The 25,356-nt window shown below is 39.1% G+C and overlaps 1 protein-coding gene across 8 annotated transcripts in view; it reads right to left on the reverse strand.

The window, feature by feature from the left end:
• The window catches only part of PDE1A (phosphodiesterase 1A), a 373,600-nt gene that overhangs the window by 183,398 nt on the left and 164,846 nt on the right, over positions 1–25,356 (reverse strand). The window contains exon 1 of one of the 8 annotated variants that reach the window (XM_043525003.1): positions 14,430–14,868. The exons of 5 other annotated variants lie outside the window; for them this stretch is intronic. In XM_043525003.1, coding sequence (XP_043380938.1) covers positions 14,430–14,482 — 53 coding nt within the window. In that variant the 5' untranslated portion in view covers positions 14,483–14,868. Of the gene's footprint in view, positions 1–14,429; positions 14,869–25,356 lie in introns of those variants that run through there. 2 more of the 8 variants (XM_043525002.1, XM_043524997.1) reach the window with 2 other exon arrangements.

The following is a 25,356-nucleotide window of genomic DNA, read 5'->3' on the forward strand; positions in this document are numbered from 1 at the left end:
AAATTTTCTGATTCAAGCTCTGCAATTAAGTGTATGTATGAAAAATGGACCCTTCAGAAATTCTTTAATTGTTGATTTGGTTTAATTTTACATTAGGCTATGGACTCATTAAAGCCATTCTAAAAAGGGGAAGGGGAGACTTGGAGGTGTATTTCCCTTTCCTCCCATGGAAGGGGAAAGGAAATCAATGATACATTTTATTTTAGGCCCTTGAGAGGCAATCATTCCACCTATATTATCCATTGTTGAAATTATTTAAAATCTGCATGCACCTGTTGTGACACTGCACCCCATATTTGTCATAGTAATATTATTATAATATGGCTATGGAATAATTATGATGTATTTTGTACAAGATAGGTCACGTGAGGAGTCATTGGAAAAGTTATGACTTTTTGAATATGATTATCCTGTTTGTATGCATGTATCATTTTTTATCTGAAGTTATGAATATTGACTAGGGATCTGTATTTCAAATAGGCTTACTCTGGAAAACACCCACAGCCAGCCTTTCAGGTACAACAATGAAGAAGCCAACAGGGCTGATGGCCCATCAGCAAAGACAATGGACTGTGGAATAGTTTAACCTTCCTGTGAGCATTTTGGCCAGCCTGTAAGCAATGACTTCTATAACACACTTCAATGCAAGGTCATGTGACCAGACCACATGTCTCTGGACTCCATCTTGGAATATCAGTACTTTTCCACAAACTGGTCTGGGAACCAAGTTTTGAAACAAAGGGTTCCCGCCATATGCTAAAACTATATAAGGCAGGGAGTGACATCTGTGGTTCTTTACTCCCCACACAAAAAGACTTCTGGAAAGACCTGAGGAACAAAGACTGAACTGGGGGAAGTGCTGGACCCAGGCTAAAGGGATTTGTAGCCTGTGTATGAAAGACCCGGGGTTTCCAAGCTCTAAAGAAAGTGCAGCTTGCCCCTTAAGAATCTTCAGCCTGCTTGCATCATCTCTCAGAGTGAGAATCTGCTAGTTCATATCCTATCTTTCTAGTATTAGACTTAGTTTGTGTTTTGTTTATTTACTAGGTAATCTGCTTTGATCCGTTTGCTATCATTTAAAATCTATCTTTTGTAGTTAAATTTATTTTATGTTTTAATCCAAACTAGTGACCTTTGACTGGAGTGCTTGGGGAAAATCTCTGCTTGGTTACCACAAGTGTGCATTGTTCTCTTCACATTGAGGGAGAGGCGGACTGGGTATTAAACCCATATACTGGCCAGATTTGACCAGGGCAGGATGATACCAGGTCCCAGGCTGGAAAGCATGATACTGAATTAATTCATCTGGGCAATGTTGCAAATTTGGAAGCAGAGCACGAACCAAAGTCTCAGGTGATCAAGGAAAATCTTTACTTTTAAATTGTTTGTGAACTAATGGAAAGTTAAAGCTGGTTCTTTGTGTAGGTCACAATTTAACTTGGAGTAAATTTAAGGAGTCAGAGGGTCTTGACAAAAAACATACAGATGAATTACCAAGCCCATAAAGGTCAGCGGGAGAGTTACTAAACTACTAATCTAGTTTCAGTCTCACTCTTTTTCATAACAACCCATCGAGGTAAAGTTCACTGATGACGTAATGTCAGACAGAATGGCAGCAACACATACAATAGGTCACAAGAATTACTATAGGTACATAGAGTGTTTCACTACTGTCACTATGCAACTTACTGTACATATAGATAACATGAAGCAATTAACACATTCATATTATATATATATATATATATATATATATATATATATATGGTTTCATGTGAAGGTCAGGATTCTTATAGAAATATTACTGACTGTTTGCTAATTAATTTGTCAGTTTACCCACACACTTGGCTTACTTTTCCGCCATGCTCACAGCCCCATTTCTCTTCTCCATTATTTCTTCCTCCTTCCTCTCCTTTACACCTTCTGTCACCCCTGTTTCCCCCATCCCGTCTTATCTTTCCTTTGTCAACTCTCACTATCTCTACTTTGCATCCCTATGCTCCTCCCATCCTCAGTTCCACAAACCCCCACCCACCTTCCCAAACTCCATCTGCCTAGAGCTCCCTCCAGATCTACCCTTTCCACCCTTTCATCTTTCCTTGTCACCACCTCCACACATGTGGACCTACCCTCTCCAGCTCATACCACTTTCCTCTTTTAGCTCTTTCCTACACTGAATAACACTGCACCAAACTCTCCCCCTCCATCATCACTGCCCTCCTCATCCTTCCCAACTGCCCTCCCATCTGATTTTGACTCCTAGATTTCCCCAGTCATCCTCATCAACTGGAAGTTCTTTGGGCCAGATAGCTTTTATTCTGTGTTTGTACAGTGCTTAGCTTGGTAAGGCTTCAATCCTGATTGAGGCCTCTAGATCCTCGATAGTACAAATAAATCATAATACTAAATGTCAGATACTTGTTTGTTAGTGTATAACAAGCTACAAAGCTAATAACTTTACTAAAGGCCTTTTGAAATGATTTATAAGTATCCATTCTGCAGAAGTCACATGGCAATATTTTGTGATGGTTTATTCTTGAAGGAATATCACTTGTACAAATATATAATCAACAAATCATTTTGTCATTACTGCAGCTCCTCTTTGCATTCATGGTATCCCAATATTCCTCACTTACTCACGGAATAGTCTACTACATTTCAAAACTGTACAATGAAGTAATGGAAAATATTTTTCTTTCTCTGTGTAATATTTGAATCTTGTTAAAAAAATAAATGTTAAGTGTCTGGAATTTCAAAACCTTTTGCTGTTGTTGTTGTTGTTCTTGTTTTTCACTTCTTCCTACAAATGCTGAAATTCAGGTTTTCAGCTCCTGAATTCAGTAAGATTACCACAGCAGGACACTAAATCAAATGGTGATATTTCAAGTGCACCTATATTTCCAATGTACAGCATAACTATGAATTAAAGAGATTCTATTCCTTTAATACTATTTTTGCATACCAGCAACTTAGCTTAGAAAATCACAGGCCTATGTTGATTTCCAACTACATAAAAGAAGAAAGACACCTCTTTAATAATCACTAATCCTGCTATAACAAAGGTCACACCAACTAGATCTGGTATTCAATGTCAGCCTCAGATATACAATTGTCTATCATGATCAAATTATTTAAATTCACAGCTTTTGGATGAATTCTAAATTATACTCAAGAGCAGAACTAAGTAAATATTTTTGTATTGTTACAACAGTCACAAAGCTTTCTGCAATCAGTTTGCTGATCTCTTTATTGACTCTGCAAATTTTCTTGGTGACTGTCAGTATTTCTTCACAGGCACCGTATTCATATTAAAATGCTTAGTAGCATTTAACTGCCTTTTAAACAGCAGTTTTCTAGGTCTATCTTTACTTGCTTTAAAAAAGTAAATTTAATACGGTTCCTATTCTTAGGTGACTAGTAAGCTGGTCATTTTTTCCATTATTAGCGTTTATAATGTACATAGAAGGAGAAATATTTGAGAATAAAAAATGTACATTTGTGAACCTAAGCTGCTTTTATGGAAAATTAAACAGCATTTCAGTTGAGAGCTCAAGATTTCCATAGCACTCAGTGCTAAATAGAACATTGGCTTGGATCTCTCTTTGTTATTCCCTCCTGGTTTACAAATGAACGTAATGACCTTATCTGATGAGTTCTTTAAGGTTCAGCCAAACATTTTATATACACAAAGTACATTGAAACATTGAGTCCGGGGAAGAATACTGAAACAAGTATTTGAAATTCAGTGTTGAGGCTGAACCATATCCATACCATTGACAACTAGATTCTAGACATACCATGCTTGCATACTGCTGCTATACATACTGTAGAATTTCCAGAGGTATTAAGAGCAAATCCTGTAACCTACTCAGGAGAGAGAGAGTACCCAAATCACAATGGAGCTAGTGTGATTCTACTGCATGGAGGTCTGTGGGGTCTTCTTGTGCGCCAAAGGAATTTAAAGAGACAGAAACCAGCTGGGGGAGAAATATGGATTTTGGGGTCTGTGAAGCCTATGGTCACAGGACCCCTCTGATTTAAGGGACCTAAAATCCTGACTGTCATTCAAAAATAAAAGAGAAGGGACTTTCCCATCTGTCATGGCACTGCAAGAGGCCAGAGGAAAATTCTCATGGTGCAGGCATTGTGTAGGACAGCCTACAGCTGCCAAACACAGTCCCTCTTGCAAGCTCCATCTCCTCTGATCCCTCACTCGCTCCTTCCCTCCTGAAAAACAACTAATGGTGCCTGGGCAGCTGTATCTTACCTCCACTTGTTTGATGAGCAGCAGCACTTGTACTTTGCCTTCTTTTTCCCCTCCAACTGAGGCATAACCTGGCCTTCTTGTGAGGGACCCTCCCAGTCTGGACTACCGCCCTCCATCGGGCTGGCTGCTTTCCAGCCCGTGAGACCAGTCCTGTCTGTCTCCTAATGCTAAACCTAGTTCCTATTTTAATTAACTACCATCACTGGGTACTGACAGCTTGATTTGATCCAGATAAAATATGACAGGCAAAATTGTCTGGGAAAACCTGATTTTGTGTGTATTCAGATATTAATTATTTCTGATGAAATGGAGTATTTTAGGTCAATCTCATGAGAAAATTTTAAAATTGTAGGTATGCATAAAATAATCCTCGAAAGTGTCTTTAAACTTTTAATGGAGACACTCAGATTTGAACTAAAGAATGAACTTTAGCAATGTGAACAAATCTAATGTGAATCACTGGATGCCCTTCTATTCTCACTTAGCAGCTTCTCTTCCCACCTCTACTGTCTGAACTGAAATCAGATCAGTTCTTGGGTTTAGGTAAAGGTAAAAAAGGGAATAAAGGTCAATCCTAATATAAAGCTTGAGGATACATGTATATATAATATTTTATATTACATTCCCTTATAAAGTCCACAATAGTGTTAAACTGAATACATGCATCACAGAATGCTCACCTATCAAATAAATGTATTATTAATGTACTGCCTTTAAAGAGTACAGTACACAGAGATACACTATGCTGTAATGCTTAGTAATCTAATTTAGACACCATTTCATTTAAATCAGTTTTTCCTCACAAAAATACCTGAAAATCTATTTTTTCACTTTAGACTGGCATGATTAAGGAGTTGTATATGAACATTTGGACAACTGTGCCAATATACCTAAATAGTTTTAAGACAGAAAAGCAAATTACCATATTCCCTCCCTCACATGTCTTTAACTGCTCTTGCAGCAATCTCCTTTCAATCTCTGTACAGAGCAAACATCCTCTGATATTCTGTCTTCTCAACAGCATCGCCTTGGCCCCACCTATTTCAATTACTGCCCTGTCTCCCTCCTTTCCTTTCCTACAAAATACTTGAGCATGCCATCTACACTCACTATCCAGACTTCCTCTGCCTCCTCTCACCAGGATCTCCTACGGACTGCCTTCCACCAAAACTGCCCTATGTTTCTAAGGCCTCCTTACTGAGTCAAAGCACATTTCTATTCTTATAAAACACAATTCTGATCTCACACTTGTGAGAATCGGGACTTGAAATCAATGGAGTTACAGGGCTGATCACAGGCCTAAGAGTCCCAGTCATATGGTCTCCTAAGAGACACAACCTTACAAGACCTCTCTCTTGGCCTGCTCTGGGGCCCAAAAGCCCAGCCACATGACACTCACCGAAAACATACAGACCAAATGCAACACACAACTCACAAAATCCTTTTATCTCCAGCACAGGATCTGCAGCTGCTCTCTCCAAAACTCCCCTTCACCTTCCATCTCTCATTTGGAAAATCCTCATCCCCTCTTCCCCCTCATTTCTATTGGTAAACCTCAATAGTTTGTCCTTGTCCTCTATCTAATCCTCCCCCTTCTTTGTGTAACCTCCTCTGCTTTCATGGGTTTATCTATCATTTGTCTGCCACTGACTGCCAAATCAACCTCTCAACTCCTTATCTCTGTCCCTTTGACCAACCTCACATCTCCTTCTGCATATCCCATCAGCATTTCAAGTTCAGTCTATCCGAAACAAAACTATTCTCCTTCCTTCTCTATCACTATTCACTAGAGGCTCACACACTTCACTGCTTCTGTAGCCCAAGCTCATTGCACTCACCATGGGCTCCTTGCATTCCTCCATTCCCCCCCACAAGATTCTGGTGTGCCATCCTCTCTGTATCCCCCATTCTCACCTCCCTCATACCAGGCTCCCCTATCCTCCTCCCTTCAAAGCCCCTGTCTTGCTCCGGATTGGAAAGCTTGGGCAGAAAGCTGCTGCCCTCTCTTTCTCTCTCCCTTTCAGCATGTATGTTTTCAGGAAGCAAGCAGGATGCTAGTAGAGATGAATGAAGAAAGTTTAATTCACTCTCCTCTCCAACTAGTTCCCCCTGCTGGCTGACAACCCACCCCACAACTGTTAGGCATCTCTCAGGAGGGAGAGCAAGGAATATTTTTTTAACAGCTAATGCATGTTATACATGTTCCCTGTGTGCTACCCTTCTATTTCCTTCTATTTCAGGGACATATCTAAATATGTAAATAGTTAAAATTGTGTAATTTGTAACTTGTTAAAGTATTTATGGTCTTACTGACTGGGAGATGTGTCATTCGGGACATTAACGTTTTAAACTGTAGTAGGACAATGGGTAGAGTTGAAATGGTAGAGTGCCGGAAGGCTCCATGTGTCCTTCACGTCTCCCTTCTGGTTTTCTGATGGTCACCCAAATCACTAGAGTTTTGTCCATTGATGCCTCGGACATTCCCTCAGGTTTTAAAATTGATCAGATTAAGTTTTCAGTTGTCCACACTGCATGAAGACAGAGAAATACCCATCAAGTTGAGTGCAGGGCCTTGCTTCACTCAACCATTGACTCCAACCTTTGCTTCTTCTCCCAGGCTCACAGCCTCAGTGCCATTTTCAGACCCATTTTCTCCATCTCTCTCCACTAAGCTCTGTTCCCACATAACCAGCATGTTCAGCCTCACCTTCTACACTCATCATCAACTTGCTGCCACCTACATCTTGAGTTTCCTTTCCTTCTACTCTCCAATCCCCTTTCGGCTCTCTATGCTGCTCACAGACCTCTTTCCTTTTGCTCCCGCCACATTCTTCTCCCAGTCTCATCTTCACACCTTTCTTTTCACACTGCCCCTGTGCATGGAGAAGTTTCCCTCTCTCCTCTTAACTTCTTCCCATAACCCACTTCTTCCATGAAGACTTCCCAGGCCAGTCTCCTCACCTTCCTGCCTTCAGAAGTAACCATTTAATGAAATGTCATTTTAAAAATTAAGTGTTAAACAATACCCTGCTCAATAACTTTGGGTTCAGACATCAGTATCCTGTTGTACTCACACGGGAGCAGAAGGGAATGTGAATCCCCACCCTATACCCTGCACAATCTTCTTGGGGTCACTATTGCCCACCATGAGCAAGCAGGTGGGTAGAACATGCTCAGGGGGGAGTAGGCTGAGCCCCAAGCTCCACCCCACCCAACACACTGGTCAGCAGAGCTGAGGTGGTGCAAGGTGAGGAGTAAGATGTGCCCTGTAAAAGGCTGCAGTAAAATAGTTTCCCATTAGAGCAAGTAGAACAAGTTGTAATTTCTGAAGCAGTGCATGTACATATGGTCCTTTGCTCAGGGCTAGAAGCAAAGGGTGGTTCTAGACCCCAGGGAATAAATAATTATTTCATTAAGTGAATGTGCTACATTCATGTACAATTAGCAACTAATTGATCCCTAGCAATAATGGCAGACAATGTATATTTGTATTAGTTACAGTACATAATTCCGTATAAACTTGTTAAATCTGTAGCACATCTGCTTCTTAATGACATACTGTGAGGAGAAGGAGGATAACAGTTTGGACACATTTGAAGACAATTGTTTAAGTTAAGGGGATAAATAACCCATTTTACCAAGCACTCTCTGAATTGCTCTAAAATCTTTTCCTTTTCTATGCTGTTTACTTAAACAGTAAATTATTCCCTTTTGACTGCCTCTGCTCTTTAAATGATGTTCTTCCTAAGTGGGTAGGGGGGTATTGATGCATTTACCCTAGGTTAGAAGGAAGTTAGCTAAAAAGATGTTCTGTGAGATGGATAGTTATTTACACAAAGTATTTTGACATCAGCCCACTTCAGTATTATATTCTAATAATGGGAAAATATCACAGGACATGATAAAGCCACTATACATAAGTGAATTGCTTCCTTGTTATTGTAAACCACTTCATATGAGTCTGATTTGGCATCTTTTCCATGGACTTTTGATTAAAGAGGTGCCGACTCTTGGTATACTCCTGACAAATAGTAACAAACCGATAGGCCCTGATTCAGGAAAGCATCCCTGTTTAGCACATGCTTAAGTATTGTTCTGAACTAGAGCCACAGGGAACTAGAGATCTTGACCTACAAATAGAACCATTTTAATAAATAAGATTGAGCATTCATGCTTTCCCACATGGGTGAGTATGCTTGCCTGTAGTAAAACTCTTGAGTATTTTGAGCTTCAAGAAACAGCAAAGAGCCATGTAAGGGCATTACATCGCTGGCTTAAAGGAGAGTTATTTTTTGCTAGAAAATAAATTTTAGTATATTGTTTAAGGGGGAAAAGGAAAGACTTTGCCAACAAATAAGGTCTGAAAGAAAGCATGCAGTCTCTATAGTTTATTACATTGCACTTAAGTGAAACAAATCAAAAGCTACTTTATTAGCTTATAAATTGCAACACTATAAACATTTTCTAAAAACCAAACACTGTACAGAAATCTAGAAGATATGACTGAGTTGTCACCTCAGTGTACAGCATTAGTGGAACTGCCTACCTACACATGGCTGGTGTAAAAATCCCCATTGATTGGCTTCCACCCTGGAACAGCAGAGAGGTTGGGTACCCAATTTTTGAAGCTAATTTTAGCTACCCATAAAATACCAAGGCAGGATTCTGCAAAATAACGAGCCTGCTAAACTCAGTTCTCTTGTTCTTTTGGCAAGATACAGCAGCTTTGAGGGATTTGGACTGGGTATTTTTTCAGTAGAAGTTAGAGACTCCAGCTGTTTCCTAATCTAATTAATTTGTTTATAATATGTACACAATTCCTATTTACACAGAGCAGAGGTGACAGAAACAGCCAAACTACAAGCAGGTAATTCCACTTGCAGAAGCCACAGACAAGACATCACTGGGCCTAGCCGTGTAGCAGGAAAAATCAACTCTCTTTCTAACCCTCTTTGATTTTCTCCCACTTTCAGAACAATGTCCCCATGTCTGTCTGTCCCTGGTACTCTCTGGAAAAAATCCCTCAGTCCAAAGCCAGATGACGAGCACAACAGGGCTCCTGCTTAGAGATGAGGCCCTAAAGGCATCACCCTGATACAAGTAACAAATATGACAAAGGGCTTGAGCTGGCTTCTGTGCAAGTTTCCATCCAGAAAAAAAGAGTGCGTGCTTGACCAACACGATAGCCATACAGGGAGATTTTGAAAGGCACACACAAAGGGCAGCTAGGTGCCCAACCCCCAAGTTAGGCACCTAATTCCCATCTGTGCGTTTGAAAATCTCTTCTTACTGACAATGGGGCTCTAGCCAGCCCTAGTGGAATCCTTTGGGCAAGGGTCTCTGAGTCAGATGGAAATCAATGGAGCTACACAGTTTACACCAGTTGACGAGCTATGCTGAGGCTACCTATGTTTAACCCCATCTATGGAGAGTTTCATATCAAGTAGTTATATAAAATTATTGATAACACATGTAATTGCCACCTTTCCTATAACACAACTGTTTATTATTATTATTACCAATAGCAGTAAATCATTTTGTTTAAAAAACAGTTTTGTTGTTCATACATTGTTAGATTGGTTGAGGAAACATGCTGTGTTTTTTAAAATGATAGCTGAAGGGTGGAGTTGAGATCTGTCCAGTCAAATTGCATTATGCGATGTTGCCTTATAGAATAGAATGGAGTTGTCTGTCTGGCAGAGCAGGTAATCCAGGGCAAAAACTGTATATAATCAGATTTTAAAAGGTAAGCACTTCAGAAAATTGGCTTTGACAAGAATAATCATAAGGGTCTTTTCTTTTTCAAGAAATGCTTTATTGCCTCTACTATATGAAATTTTTTCCACAGGTAAATTTCGAAAGGCTGGCCTTCTTAAAGTCTACCTCATGTGGCTGTGCCATTAATTAACTTCATGCCAACCCATTTAGTATCTCTAACAAGAAATCACTATTTACAAGTGAAAAATAATTTTTCACTTTTAAGACTCTTCCATTTATTTTGGAATATTACCACCTTAACTTCTAAATTACACTCACTTAGTATAAAATACATGCCTAATCTGTGCCTGCAAATTCCATGTGCAAGACACAGACTGACATACATCCAAAGCTATTGGTACACACATGAACATAATCTACCATCTATATCGCAACTAACATCTAAAAAGCTGCTAGAAGCTAGGGATAGGTAACCTAGCTGCTCCAGTCTTATCTTTGAACTTTCCCTGCACTATTAGGATTATTGAAGCAGAACCAAATGTGCAGAATATCTTTTTTTCTCAGTGTCCCACAGAAAGGACATACTGCATGCTCTTAATCTACCTTGTTGAGATTTTGTCCAATCTCATGCAATTACGAAATTTATGCTAGCAAACCAGCTGCATCAATTATTTTCTTGTTTCATTTGTCCCTCAGTGCCATTTTCAGTGCAAGTTTTGTCTTTTCATGGAAAGAAGTCAGTGGGAAGTATTATCTTATCTCTGGTAAATTATTGATCTGACTTCCTTTCAAACTCTAACACAGAAGTAAGTTACCAGCATGGGTGGTTATGTATAAAATAGCATGTGTGTCAACAGTTCATTAATGGCATTCCATTCAACTCAATGAGCATCCCTGTCTTATACATGAGACCGAGGAAAAGTCTTGTGAGTGGACACAAGACCATTGTAATAAAAGAAAGCAAACAGGGTGATTTGAATTTCGGGGAAGAGCATGGTTTAGCAAAGCATGGCACTCTGGAGTTCTATATTCTACCACTGATTCTTTTTGTTATCTTGGGCAAGTCCATTAGCCCCTCTGCCTCAGTTTCCTCGCATGTATTTACCTATTTCACAAATATACCATGAGAATTAATACTTGCAAGATGCTCTGAGATCCTGGTATGAAAGGGTCTAATGCGCAAAACATATTTTATTCTTCAGTTTAAAAATATCAGGTGGGATATTCTCTCTTTGCAAAGCCAGAATTTGTTTGGATCAAGCTAGCTCTTATCCAAAATACCAAATTTGGAGGGAGGGATCTTTTTTTTGTGAGGTGTGGAAAAGAGATAAACGGTTTTGGTGTTGGCCTATCTCTGACCATGACAGATAAGAATAGGCGACTAAAGGATTAAGTTCAGCTTGTGTCTCAAGTATGGAGGCCAAAGTCAAGATTACAGGTTTGAAGCATGGCCCAGTAATTCGGGCACTAGCCTGGGACTTGGGAAATCTGGGTTCAAGTCCTGCTCCAATGCAGACTTCTTGTGTGACCTTGAGTCAGTCACCTAGGGAACTGAGGCACAGAGAGACTATCTGTAAAATGAGGATAAGAGCACTTCCACACCTCAGAAGGGTGTTTGAGGATAACTACATTAAAGATTGTCAAGTGCTCTGATATTACAGCCATATAAGTGTTTTACACAGAAATAACAGTCTTTCCTGAGCTTATACATCAATGGTTAAGGAAGCTATCTGCCCCTGAAATAGAATTAACATACAGAATTTTGAAAAGTTTGAAGCTCGTCTGTATCTGAAAGTGGTGTATTGGAGCAGAGAAATGCTTTCTAACAGACTGCCCACCCCTTTGAATGTACAATTGCATTGCCTGGTAAACAGCTTATCTGCTGGGTCCTGACCACCTACTGAATTTAAGTCCTCTGACCAGTAGGTAGTCTCCAGAGCACAAGAAATTTAAGGTCAGCAGCAGACGTCATCTAATTGGGAGGCTACTCTGCAATACAACAAAAAAACCCACAGTTTAATAAATTTATAATTTTGCTAGACACTAAAAATCGTCTCAGTAAAGACACCGAATTTATGGCTTATTACAACAAACAGTAACGCACTAACCCCGCCTTTTTGCACTATGACTACAGGGATGTTAATGGGCCACTTCAGCTTGAATGATCCCTTAGAATATGTGCTAACTACTTATACTAAACCCTCTGAATACTCTGAAACCTTACACTAAACTATCTGTTCAATCTTGAATTTGGCTGTGACACTCTTAGTACCTTTCCCAGATCTGAAGAAGAGCTCTGTGTAGCTTGAAAGCTTGTCTCTCTCACCAACAGAAATTGGTCCAATAAAAGATATTACCTCACCCACCCTGTCTCACTAATATCCTGGGACCAACACAGCTACAATATTTCATATGATAACATCTTTATTTACTGCATGTGACAATTTTTATGTGGCAAGGAGATTTTGTTCCTGTTTGGTCTTGACTGAGGAAACACTTCTTAAAAAATTTCTGTAGTATATACACAGTTCCTGTGACTGAGCAGTAATAGCTACTCAGTGAAATCTTAGGGTGCCGTCCATGTTAGGGTTTTTTAGTTCTACGGCCCTGCAGTTGCCAGCAGTAGCAGTTAGCTGTTCATCATTTAGAACAGATTTGGGGGAAATGGGTTTGAGCAGAAATGCTGAATAATAAAAGTAAAAAGTAATAAACAGAAATACTCTGTTCATTTAACATTTACTCCCAGAATACGCTTTGGGAAAAATTCCATAAAATAGCTTCAGTAAAGTATTTGTCTCTGACTTAGCTACATCTTTGAGCTCTGGCAGCAATTAAAGTCATCACAGAAGTGCTCTGAACATACCAGGAAGTATATACTCATTCACCCATGACTATAATTGCTTCAAAAGAGGGTGAAGAATATGTGTTTTAGACAACATTTGTCAAAGCTTATTGGATAATTACTGAGCATCTTAAAAATAATTATAGATGTGTGAACAGATATATATTTGCCTGAAACTATTAATTTGAATGGAAAAGGTGTCACATTAAGAAAATATTACACATTGTTTAATCTTCAGTCAAAACCTTTTTACATTAAAAATATTTGTCTTTGATAAAATAAATGCAACATATTCAGTTTTAGTCATCATGAATATTGTGTGGCAAATCCACAAAATCCAAGTTATTCAAGTTTACGGCTGATATTCCAGCTACTTAATTTACACAATGCCTTAGAAATTCTGATTTTCTGCTGGTATCATATTCTAAAGATTCCATCCCCTTCCTCCCCCCCCCCCCCCCCCCCCCGCCCCCAATATTTAAACAACAACAACAGAAAATCCTGGTACAAGTACTTGTCTGAATTTCCTCTGAAGCTCAGACACCAATTATTACTGCATTTGCATAGTTTATGACATCATCCATTAAATTACAACCCTGTACATGCTATAGTGCCATCTATAATCTTATATTTATCTATCATATCAGCACTGTGACTACAATACCCTATCAATGTCATCATGTTCTATCCAGTAGGATTGAGAGCTGTGTTTAGGATGTCACTAGTAATAAACAAAAGTGTGAACTATTGTAGCTTTATTTTCTTTTTACAGCCATCAATCCCTGTTCATAGCAGTAGAACAATGCTATTCCCATGCAAGTTCACTAGCTTTCAAGCTAGTTGAGTCAAGAGGGAAGAGAGAGGATTTTTGGAGTATTGGATTATGTTAGCCAGATCTACACCAAAGGACTTTTACAACTGATTAAATATACTAGAAATCAGAAAGTAAAGAGATAAAATAAAAACAATCTCATAAATTACCAGGATATTTCACAGATAAAATATACATGGAAAAGATCACACAAAACACAAAAAACTAATTCTGATTCATTAATCTTCCTCCATAATTATTCCTATGAGCTAGCTATAAAATGCATTTTTTAATCACATGTAGAACTTGGCTTTAAGTCCCTGTGAGCAAGCTACTTCACTCTGAAAGGTGTCTCATTTCCAGCATGAAAATTCTGCCATTCAGACATAATCAGCCAAACCAAGCAAGAACAATGTTCTGCATTTAAAGGGCTTAATAATTCAGAAAACATTCGGAGACTGCAGAGCTTTAGTAAATAAAAAAAGTTTTTCAAGTGCCATGCCTCTTTCACAAGGAAAATCTCTCACAAAAAACTTGAAAAAGTTGATGACGTTAAAAACAAAAACAAAAAAAAAACCCAACTTCCACAAAGTTTCAGTACAAGCTGAAAGAACAATTCCAAGTTACTAAAGCATCTAATGTTTTAGTGGGACACACCAAGTTAAACTTGAGGCTTAATCCACTGAAATATTTTCTTTGTTTCTGTATATTTATTAACTTAAGTTAATAAATAAGCATGTAGGGGAAGAGTCTGGAACATTTCAGTTCAAAGTAATGAGAGCATCACTTACCTAAAAATAGGTCTTTGGAGATGCTTTTTCTTGATTGTAACACAATCATCCATTTAAAGGGGGGGGGGATGACTTCTTCCTGCAAATAACGCCAAAAAACCCAGGGAGTAATCTGGAAACTTGTTCTTAGCTACTGTGCTGCAGAGAGCACACAGAATGATTTTTTGGTGCTGGGGGAAGCCTCCCTCCCTCTCTCTGACAGAAGAGCAAAAAAGGGCCATAGAGGCCACATAAGACAGGCACGTCTGTGCACTACCAAACCGTGCAGGCTATCCAAAAACACTGGAGTCAAGTTGATCGAAGGAGGGAATTGTACTGGATTCCTTTCAACTGTGGAAAGAAAATGTGAAACTTTGCCAAGTTTTACCCAGGTAAAAATGTGTTAGATTAGTCCAGCCATGAGAACACTTCTTACACATGCTGGTCAAAGTCTTAAATGCAGTCTCTCTCTCTCTCTCTCAAACACGCTGTTCTGAGGCTCAACTTTTTCTTCAAAATAAAAGTTGTGCAGCTGCTTCAACATTCCCATGCGAGTACCTTCAGAAAGTTTGTTCTGTTAAAAGAACTGTATACAAATTAATGAAGACTGATGGATATGGTTTGTGGGGCTGGCTCCACTTCAAGAGATCGTAATTATTTTACAATCTGGCTTTTATTCACTCTGAATGATGTGTGGATAATAACTATGCAAATTGAAGCACTACTCATAATTTTTGGCACTCGTGACCTAATAACCTACAGTTGGCTGAAGCAGAGAATGGTGTTTGCAGCTGGTGGGACCATTACGACACAAAAGCAGACCTTCCCTACGGGAGCGAGGAAAAGAAAGACAGCTGAGTTCAGTTGACAACACTAATGCACCACCATTGTATGTACCAAAAGACTTCAGAGGATTCAAACAGTTGAAACAAGATGCTAGGAGCTGACTGACATCAAACTAGCATAAATCAGGAGGAACTCGAATGGTGGTAATGCAATTAATCTGGCGTAAGTGATATGGTAAAGAGGCCACAAAAAAAGCCATTGTAATTTAATTTTTTGTGAACTTAAGATTGATATCACACATGATTAAATTATACAATGTAAACACCAAATTAAATCTGGAAGGTGCCATAAATACAGCAGCAGAACCAAACAGCAGGATAAGTCATGCCAAGAGGTGTCTTAAATTTTTTTTAAGTGTTTAGGTTAAAAAAAAAATACCACATTCCATGTTAAAAATTATGAATTCTGCAAAATGTCCATAAAAGAACAATACATATAATCATTAAGAAATACTATTTAGGTTTTTATACTGCTCCCATCACAGTGGTATCTGAGCAATTTAGTGCTCGCTCTCTCATTGTGCAGGCCTTCTAGTAAAATCTCAAACATTTTCTTGAAAGACATTCCCTTGAAATCTCATCTATCACTCACTGGCAATCATTTCTTCCTTAACCTCTTGCAGGGCAATTTTCAGAGACACACATGGCGCTTATTTCCCATTGACTTTTCATGGGACTTAGGCACCTAGCTACAATTAGTGCCTTTGAAAATCCCCTCCTAGATTGGATATTTCTTGTTTATAAAGCAGATCAGTACTGTGAGGTGGGTTGGTCAGGGAACACACAGAAACTGATCCCCTCACTATGAAAGATTCTGTTTCTGCATTAGCTGAATAATGTAAGCCACAAATTTTTCTTACATGGAGAAAATCTAAGAGTATCTGCTGAAATCTTGGTCAGTCTTGCAGCCATCTAAAAAGGTACAGACAGAGGGCCCTCTCCAGTCAGTCATCATAATCCAGTATTTTCTCCTACACTACAGTTAGACCCAGAGGTAGAGAGGAGTATGGAATCCTAGAGATCAACTAGACACTCTGTAACTTTGTATTAAAATCCAGCTCCCTAAAATCCTCAGATAGCTCCCCCAACAGCTATAGCCCTGGACGACCCTGCCGGGGACAGGGTCACATTGTGGAGGGGGATTCATTTCAGATGGAACGTGTATAATTTACTTGTGAAATGCCTGTGTGGTTTAGAAAGGAATAATGGCAAAAAGAGTTCCTTCCACAGCCCCCACATGTGTGGAGGGACTCCAATGAGATCAGAGAAGGGACAGATTGTCACAAGAGCGACAGGACCACTTTCCAAGCTCACCAGTTCCCACCGGCTTTCATCAGTTAAGGCTGGCCAAATAATTTGTCAAAAATATTTGACAGAAAAAATTAGGTTTTGATTTAAAAACATCTTTCATAAGAACTGTCTGCTTTCCATGGAAAATTTAAACTCTGTGGGTGGTTTGGATTAAATAATAAATATTATTATTATTAATAAATACAATAAAAATAAAAATGAGAGGAACATCCAAAACCCAGCAAGTTTCAATTTGGAAATGCCACTCTGATGCCTCATGGAAGTTGTAGTTCAACTGCCTCATGTAACCATTCTCCTCTATGCAACTGGACCTCATCTCCCACGATTCATCACAGACAGGGGCTCCCTTTGTGCAATCCAATGCCTTACCAAGAGAGGAGATCGTGGTGTATCATGTAGTCCTACTAGAAAACCAAACCCATAGGGAAGAATGGGGACATGAGGCACCTTGGTAACATTTCCAAATTGTATATTTCAGTTTTCATTTCAAAGCTTTTGACAAAGATGTTCAGTTTTTTATTTTTCACCGAAAAGTCTAAATTTTCCATGGGGGAAAAAAACCAAATATTTTCTGACCAGCTCTGTCCATTAGGTTTTACACTCCCTCACCTACCTGCTTCTACATAATTAGACACAAAAATTTGGATTTAGCTACTTAACTATAAGCGTCTGCATTTGACATGTTGGACTTTAATCCATTGAGTGCATTGGCTTTGTTCAGCATCCACAGGAATTTACAGGTGTTAAAAACTTCCCCATATTGTTCACTAAGTCCAACAGACATAACTGGACTTAGATTTTTTTAACATCTATTTTTTGGAATAATTAAAAATAGTAATGGATTTCTACACTCATTTTTTAAAAAGCCTATGTCTCAAATTGAAAAGATTAAAATGAAATTTGTTCTTTCAAAAATGGTATTACATAGTGATACTGTCATTTTATGTTGTAATCAGTATCTTTATTATTAGCATTATTTTAACTTCATCTTCTGTAGCCTGTCTGTACTAAATCAAGGATATTTTCTGACACCTTAACAAGATGATGTCATCTTTACTCCAAAGTTATGATGTTCAGTATACAGACATCATTATATGTATGCATTTAGAAAGCATATGGCAAAACAATTATAATGTATTCAGTAAAGACTGAAATTTTGTCCACCATGGCCAATAATAATATTGCACTGGCTCAGAGCCAGGAATGCCAAGTTTTGACTTGTGTATCCCAGAACTATTTTAGCATCCTAAATCCCAAAGGAATTTGCTTCTTCCCACTTTCTTCCCCCCAATCCACCTTCCCCTTGCTTTTCCTCATCACTAAAAATGCCAAGTATAAAATCCTAATGAAAACTGATAAAATCCTAATAAATAAAAATAAAGTAATGAAAATGTTTTTCAGAAAAGTTATTCACACTGACAAGTGACTAACTTCAATAGCCAATAGTCCATCTTCACTGGAATCAGCAGGAGCATAAACGGTGCATATTTTACAGTGTATTGCCCTGGAATCTGGGCCACCGCTCCTCATTACCACATAATTGCAGCTAATTGTAACAGGCTTTTGGCATTCAGCATACACCACCTTTCAATGGCCCTGACTCAGCTCCTGTCTTCTGCTACCTTGTGATTAGACAGGAATAAGATTGGGCCCTAGAGCAACTTGCAGTTGGGTTCCAAGGAAATGAATAGACTATCATTATCCATTATTGAGTACAGTGGTATGTAGTCAGTTTGAAGACAAATATTGATTGGAAAAAAATGCTGTTCTGGTTCAAGATATCAAAAGATTTTTAGTGATCTTCGCTCACTTGAAAGAATCTATAATGTCTCATAATATAGACTGGCAAAAAACCACTGGGAGAAATTCTTATTCTTGCCTTGTTCAGGGTAGGTGGATGGTAACAATGGTTGTAAAGCTACTCATACTCCAAAAATTACTTTTAAATATCAAGATTCATGCAGGAAATCAATGGTGGTAATTCTCTCTTAACACTTACCCTTCCAGATCTCTTTTCCCAAACTTGCAATCTCTAAAAGAGTGCATGCACAGCGGTAAGTTGCCAACATTTTAACAAGGGGCTCCCTCAAATGTTTTCCACCTAATTTGGTGACACACCTGTGTAAGACAAACCTTCTACCTTCCAAAACCATCAACTAATACTATTCACATTCTGAACTTCTCCTTACGCCCACAAAAATAATTCGTCTAGCAGTTCTATACTCCTCCCCAAATTCAACAGTCTTTCCAGCCCCCTCCTTTGTGACACAGTGTTTTCTGCTCTCGGCGCTTCCCTATCTATCAGTTGTTCTTTACAGTAGCAGCACTGGTGAGAGGTGGGCACCAGGCAACCTCTGATGACAGTGGTGTTGCCAGGTGACTCCTCCTGCTGTGGGGTGGTTGGCTGGGTTGCAGGCTCCTCTGGTGTGGGTTTCGGGATCCCTTAGGAATGGCTCCCCTTCTATTCCTGAAGTGCACAAGTCTCCCTATCTGCTTTTGTGGAGGAGCAAATATCCCTTGGCACATAGGAAAAGGGAGGCTAGGGTGAGATGGTTTCACCTGGCTGGTGTGGGAGTTCTAGGGCGGGTAATGCGTTTCTAGGCTCCCTCCCATTTCTTCAGATACCAAGCTGGGATGGAGAGGGACAGGCAGTCACTAGATGTGGGAAAAGGCAGGCTGCAATCTCTTTAGAACTCCCACTCAATGCAATAAAGCTCAGCCCTATATCTTCAATATGCTGGAGCAGCTGCTGGATGAGGGGCGACTACATGGTGCACTCCTAAAAGTGCTACTAAAGACAGAAGAAAAGTTCCCCTTGTAGTAGCTGCCATGTCTACATCAATGGTGGGAGTGCCTACAATGCAGCAGCTGCCTGAGTAAGCAGCAACCAGCTCAGCCCCAGCCTCAGAGAGGAACCATAATTTTAAAAAGCAGGGGAGACCGTAGCATTTTGGGGTGAGCTGTGTCCCAATGGCTTGCATCTCCTCCCGCAACATAATTAACTGCTGTCCACCATGATCAGACCATGCACAGAGCTATCTTGAGGATTAGGGTGAAGGTGCAAGACAACTGTTCGGAATATACCTCAAACTTAACTGACTAACATAAAAATATGGGCATGAGTGAAGGGGGAGGGGAAATCTTCAGGATTCCCCAGCCTCCTGCTGCAGAAATGGAGCCTAGATGCTTCTTGTCTTCAGTCCTCCCAAAAGAATTATATTTTCAGGCTAACTTCACAAGGAAAAGGCCTAATACCTTCCTTGAAATGAAGGCTGATATTTGCCCTTCATGGAGACCCAAGGGAAGCTCTCTTATGAAAGGGTTCCAGCTGACCATGCTTATGTTCATCACCAATGAGTTCCTTAGGACAAATGCCTAAACTCTGTCCAGGATCAGTACTTCCCTGGTCTAATCAATCATTTTTAGTGCATCCAGTGCACAAAAAACAGGCCAGAACTCTCACCTTTTTGAGACGGTTTGAACATTTGCAAGCAATGAAAAATAAAAAAAGACCTGACCAGAGAAAGTTAAACATACCAAACATGTTTCAGTTTATAAACAATGAATGAGTCATTGTTTCCTTCATGCTCTCCACTTGGATTTCTTGCTCTTGTTTTTCTCCTCTTGGAAATCTTTGTTCATTCATATTTTCAGAATCACATTTCAGAAAATCAATGTCTGCATTGTTTTAACCACACACTGCAATGGGATTACTTAAATGAGCAGATTTCATAGCTTCTGGAAGAGAGCATGCTGTACCAGCACCCCTTTATGATGCAGGCTAATTATGCTGTTCTCTTCTCCTGCAGCTTTTAATGTGGGTACAATATAATTGGCTTTATTACTCATACTTTTATTTTTCATGTCAATTTAGTGCTCATATAAATTGTGAGACTGACAGTCTCAGAGAAGGGAGACTTCTGCTTAGCCGGCAAACAGGTACACCACAAACAGTAACAGTGTAAACTTCTCTACATGGCCCATCAACATGCTCATCCCTAGTGGAGGTTTTTCTGACAGTTTTTCCATCAATAAACAGACTTTTTTTTAAAAATTATAGTTTTCATGAAAAATTAAGAACTTTATTCACAAAAAAATTTAATCAAAACTTTGACATTTTAATCAAAATCACTGTGGAAATTCTTCATTTACCAAAACCCCATTTTTCAGTAAGAAAACAAGTTTCTATATATGAAAAATGATTATGATGATTTTAAAATCAATTTTAATACATTTATTTTAATCCAGTTTCTTAAAATCCAAGTGATAAATGTCCAGTGACAAATGAGTTCATTTCAAACCCTACAAAAGTGAACTGTGGAATGAGTTCCTGGTCCTCCACAGTTACCAGAGAGAACCAGGATACATCTTACAAAGGTGGAATAATAATAAATAATAAATAATAAATGGAAGCATTTCCCAATCAGGGACTTCTCTTCTTACTGCTTAATGCATGGCTCTGTGTGTTTACGTCCTCACACTACATAGTGTCAGAAGTGAGTGAATCCCTTCTTCTAAAGAAAGGATAAGGAAGAGACACCTCCAGACTGGCTAGTGGTGAGTGAGAAAATGGAAAAATCAGGGAGACGACCAGTGAACATGGCAGCAGGAAATAGGCAGAGCCATGTCTCGATGCAGCATTGGAGCCCATAGTGCAAGTGATTCTGTTAAAGAAGTGTGATTTTAACAACTCAGGCAGCTGGCCTTGGTGGATTGAGAGATTTCAACAATTCCGGATGGCTTCTGGCTTAATACAAAAAGCGCCAGAAACCAGGTAAATGTCCTGATATTTGCCATGAGCGATGCTGATGATGACATCCTGTGTGCTGTACCTCTCACTGATGAGGGAAAATAATATACCAGAGGGAAAGAAGATTTTGATGCCCATTTCATAGGCAGACAAAACATTATATATCAAAGGGTCAAATTTAATAGAAGGTGCCAGGAAGAAGGGGAAAAAACAACCGAGGCCTTTATTACTGCAGTTCATAGTCTTGCTGTATGTTGCAAATGTTGAACATTAAAAGACAAATTAATAGGAGACAAGATAGTTGTTGGCATAAGACACACCAGTATTAGCACAGCTTCAGATAGATCCAAATCTCACACTAGCGAAAGCTATAGCAAAAGAAAGAAAGAGAAAGAAACAGCAATGTGACTTGCATGACAGCAACACAGGGGAGACTTCATCAGACAGCACTGACACAATAAACAGAAAAGAATTGTGAGAAGAGCAGTCTTAAATTTATATACATAAGAATAGTGAATTAAAGCATGGGATGCCCAAGAACCTTAACATGAGGGAAGAAAGGAAAGGTGCAGAAGATATGGCAAGACGCCACAGCTGGCAACAGTGTCAAAAGTGGCAGAAGTTATCAAATGCCACAAAATGAGACATTTTGCAATAGCATGCAGATCACTAAGATTAGTGGAAACAATCCAAGAGGAAGTGATATCAGATGACAACGAGTCCATAGTTTTAGGGACTACTTCCTCAATAGAACAGACAACACCTTGATACATATGCATGAATCTCAACAGTTGAAACCTTAAATTTAAAACTGATATTGGGGCAGCAATCACTGCAATTCCAAAAAAATATCATGGCAGATCTCCATCCCAAGACCACATATAATTGTACGTGGAGCTAGCAATACTACTTTTGATGTTTGTGGCCAGTTTTTTGGGAAACTGGAGAAATGATGGAAAGTTCTTCAAAAAATATGAAATACAACGGCTAACACCACCCCTACGAAGGCTGGCAACAATAAAAGGATTATACGTAGTAGAGAAACTGGAATTCATAAGTGGCAAAAAGCAAACTAAACAAGATACACCTTGACCTATAAATGCTGTCGGGAGAGTAAAAATTAGAAATTGGTGCCATTAATGACTCACCTTACCTGAACCCCAAGACATTTCTTGGGTAAGACGACTCCTGGACATGAAAGCTCATTTTGGGAAATTCCTACCAAAATTTAGCTCATCTAAAAAACCCATGAGCGTCCCAACATGTGGATCTCCCATGAGGGAGACGACAACCACATTTAATAAAATAAAAACTACTGACAGCTCCACCTGTTTCGACACAATAGCTAGTAAACTATCCAACAACAGTAGCAGCTGATGCATCTTCATATGGTTTAGGAGCAGTGCTCACAAAAGCAGCCAGAAAGAGATCAGTTGCATTCATATCGAGAAGCCTCATAGAAACCGAGCTGCAGTACGCTCAACTGGAAAAGGAAGCATTAGCAGTCATTGGGGCACATGAACAGCTCAGTGCCTATCTGTTAAGCTTCGATTTTAACACAGAAAAACCACAAGCCCTTAGTGCCATCACTGGGTTTAAAACCATTGGCTGAGCTTCAAACTAGGGTTCAAAGATTTCAACAACAGCTGATGCAATTTACTTTTGAGACTGAACACCTAGAGAAAATATTTGCTGCTAAGAGTGCTATCTATAGCCCTGATTAAGCAGCCACCAACAGAAGCAGCGGCAACTTTAAAGAAAGATGTCTAAGTTCACACTGACCATGTCTTGGCAGCAAATCTGGCATCTGCCGGATGATTGCTGCAAATTAAAGGTAAACAACTAAAGAATGAGACCTGCCAAAAAACTAACTCAACTCTGCCAAAGAAGGTGGGGTCAATTTCCAACAGACCTATTACCATACTAGCAGGGCCAACCAAAATGACCTTCACATAGCCGATGCCCTGCTTCCGAAAGGACAGCACATTTTTATACCGAAGGTACTTCAGAAAGAGATGCTTTCTAAAATCTACAAGGGACACCAAGGTATAAACAAGTGCAGGGCATGAGCACAATAACTATCTGTATGGTGGCCCAGTTTCAGTAGGCAAATTCAGACCTTAATAGAGAGCTGCAAGTTATGTAAAAAAATAAATACAATAAAAGAAGTCACCAAAACCACTCTCTCAGCAAAGCTACCTGACAGACCTTGGCACATGGTAGCCGCAGATTTGTTTTCCTGGAAAGGACATGTGTGTTATTGTAGCCAATTACTTCTTCAGATATATTGACTTGTCTATACTCATCAGCACAGGTCATCCAGAAACTAAAAGTAAATATTTGCAAGACTTGGAGTTCCTGAAGTCCCCATATCTGATAATGGAATTTTGAAAACAGGATACGGATATAAAAATTCTGTATAACCAAACTTCAATGTTCAGCACAGAACAAAAGCACTGTCTGAACTGAGACCAAGGAATAAAATTTGACTCAAAAGCCCCCAGACATTCAGAGCTGAATAGAACTTGTCAGAAACTCCCAAATCCTAACCAGTGGAGACTTCAAAAAGAGTTCTCTGGAGAAATCAGGTTCATCTTCAATATTTCCCAACACTGCAGGTACTCTGTCACAATGCAAGCCCCGCCCACAGGAAACTCCATGCACAAATTCAATAGAAGCAAGAACGCTGTCTGGAAGATTGATCGGACCCTTTCAAAGACTTGATTTTTAGAATACTTCTTAGGACTATTTAAATAGAACTGATATGGGAATATACTAGGATAAAAATGTATAAGGAATTTGAAGTTTTGTTTATCATTTAACAATTTGAAATAATGTATATACATAGAAGTTTTAATCTTTATAATAAAAAAGGGAGATGTGGGGTGGTTTTAGAATTGCTGATCCTCCACAGTTACTAGAGAGGACCAGGGTATGTGTTGCAGGGAGAGCTTAATAAAATGGAGGAACTTCCCAGTCCAGGAGTTCGTTGGATACTGCTATGTTCTTTGTGCTTATGTCCTCACTCCACAGGAACCAATTTTGAAAAGTTTTATTCAAATAATTTTCCCCATTTTTCAGCCAACTCTACTCATACCCAATTAGGAAGGAATCACCTTCTGGGGATGAGATGGTACCTCAGGCTAGGTGCTTATTCAATCCCTCTCTCTCTCTCTCTGCTGAAACTGACAAACATGCCAAATAGCGTCAGTTGTGATGGTACTGGATTATGAGATGTGGACACTTTTGGGTTATGGATCAGAATTGACAATCCAAATATAAACCACTGAACTCACTTTGTTGTGATGTCAGATGTGAACCATTAGCCTGGAGATGAAAGAATTACCAATCTCATGAGTTTCCTAAATCCTCCTTGTTAGACAGATTTATGTTTTTTAAAAAAAATTGTAACAAAACCAAAAATTGCCATTGAATTTTTGCCCCTACATCAGTTACTTTGGCATCAGCTGCAGCTTTGATGGATGTATTTTATTTACTAGTTTTCTTTCCCGCTCCTATCCATAATACACTTGGCACTAGTAATTAGTCCATTACACGTCTCACTTTCACAGGCACCAAATTCATCCCTCCAAAAATGTTTTAATATAGAAAGTATGTAATATTAAAGAGAGAAGCCCAAGTATCTTCTACGACCCACTGCCATGTACAATGCATGTAAGCTTCTTGTTATTCAAATTGTCATCAAACAGGTAGGACATGATGAAACTATTTTGAAATTAATGATGTAAATAACCAACTTGTGGATTTTTCATGATCTTGAGGCTGAAATCATTAAACACAGAAATATGTATATTCATTAATGCTACTCTGCCATCATCCTGGCAAGACAAATCACAAATGAAATTAACACACGTCCAAGATAATATCCAGTCCAGTCAAACAACGAATAATACTAATGAATATATGATAAACTGATACTTTTTGCTCAAGCCTCGAGGTTGTTCCTTGGAAAATGTCAAGCATTTTGTGGCTCTAATATTACCAGGTGATTGTCAGGAAGAAACAAGTTGGCTTGTTTTAT

The sequence above is a fragment of the Chelonia mydas genome, chromosome 11 (assembly GCF_015237465.2).
Source record: "Chelonia mydas isolate rCheMyd1 chromosome 11, rCheMyd1.pri.v2, whole genome shotgun sequence".
NCBI lineage: Eukaryota > Metazoa > Chordata > Testudines > Cheloniidae > Chelonia > Chelonia mydas.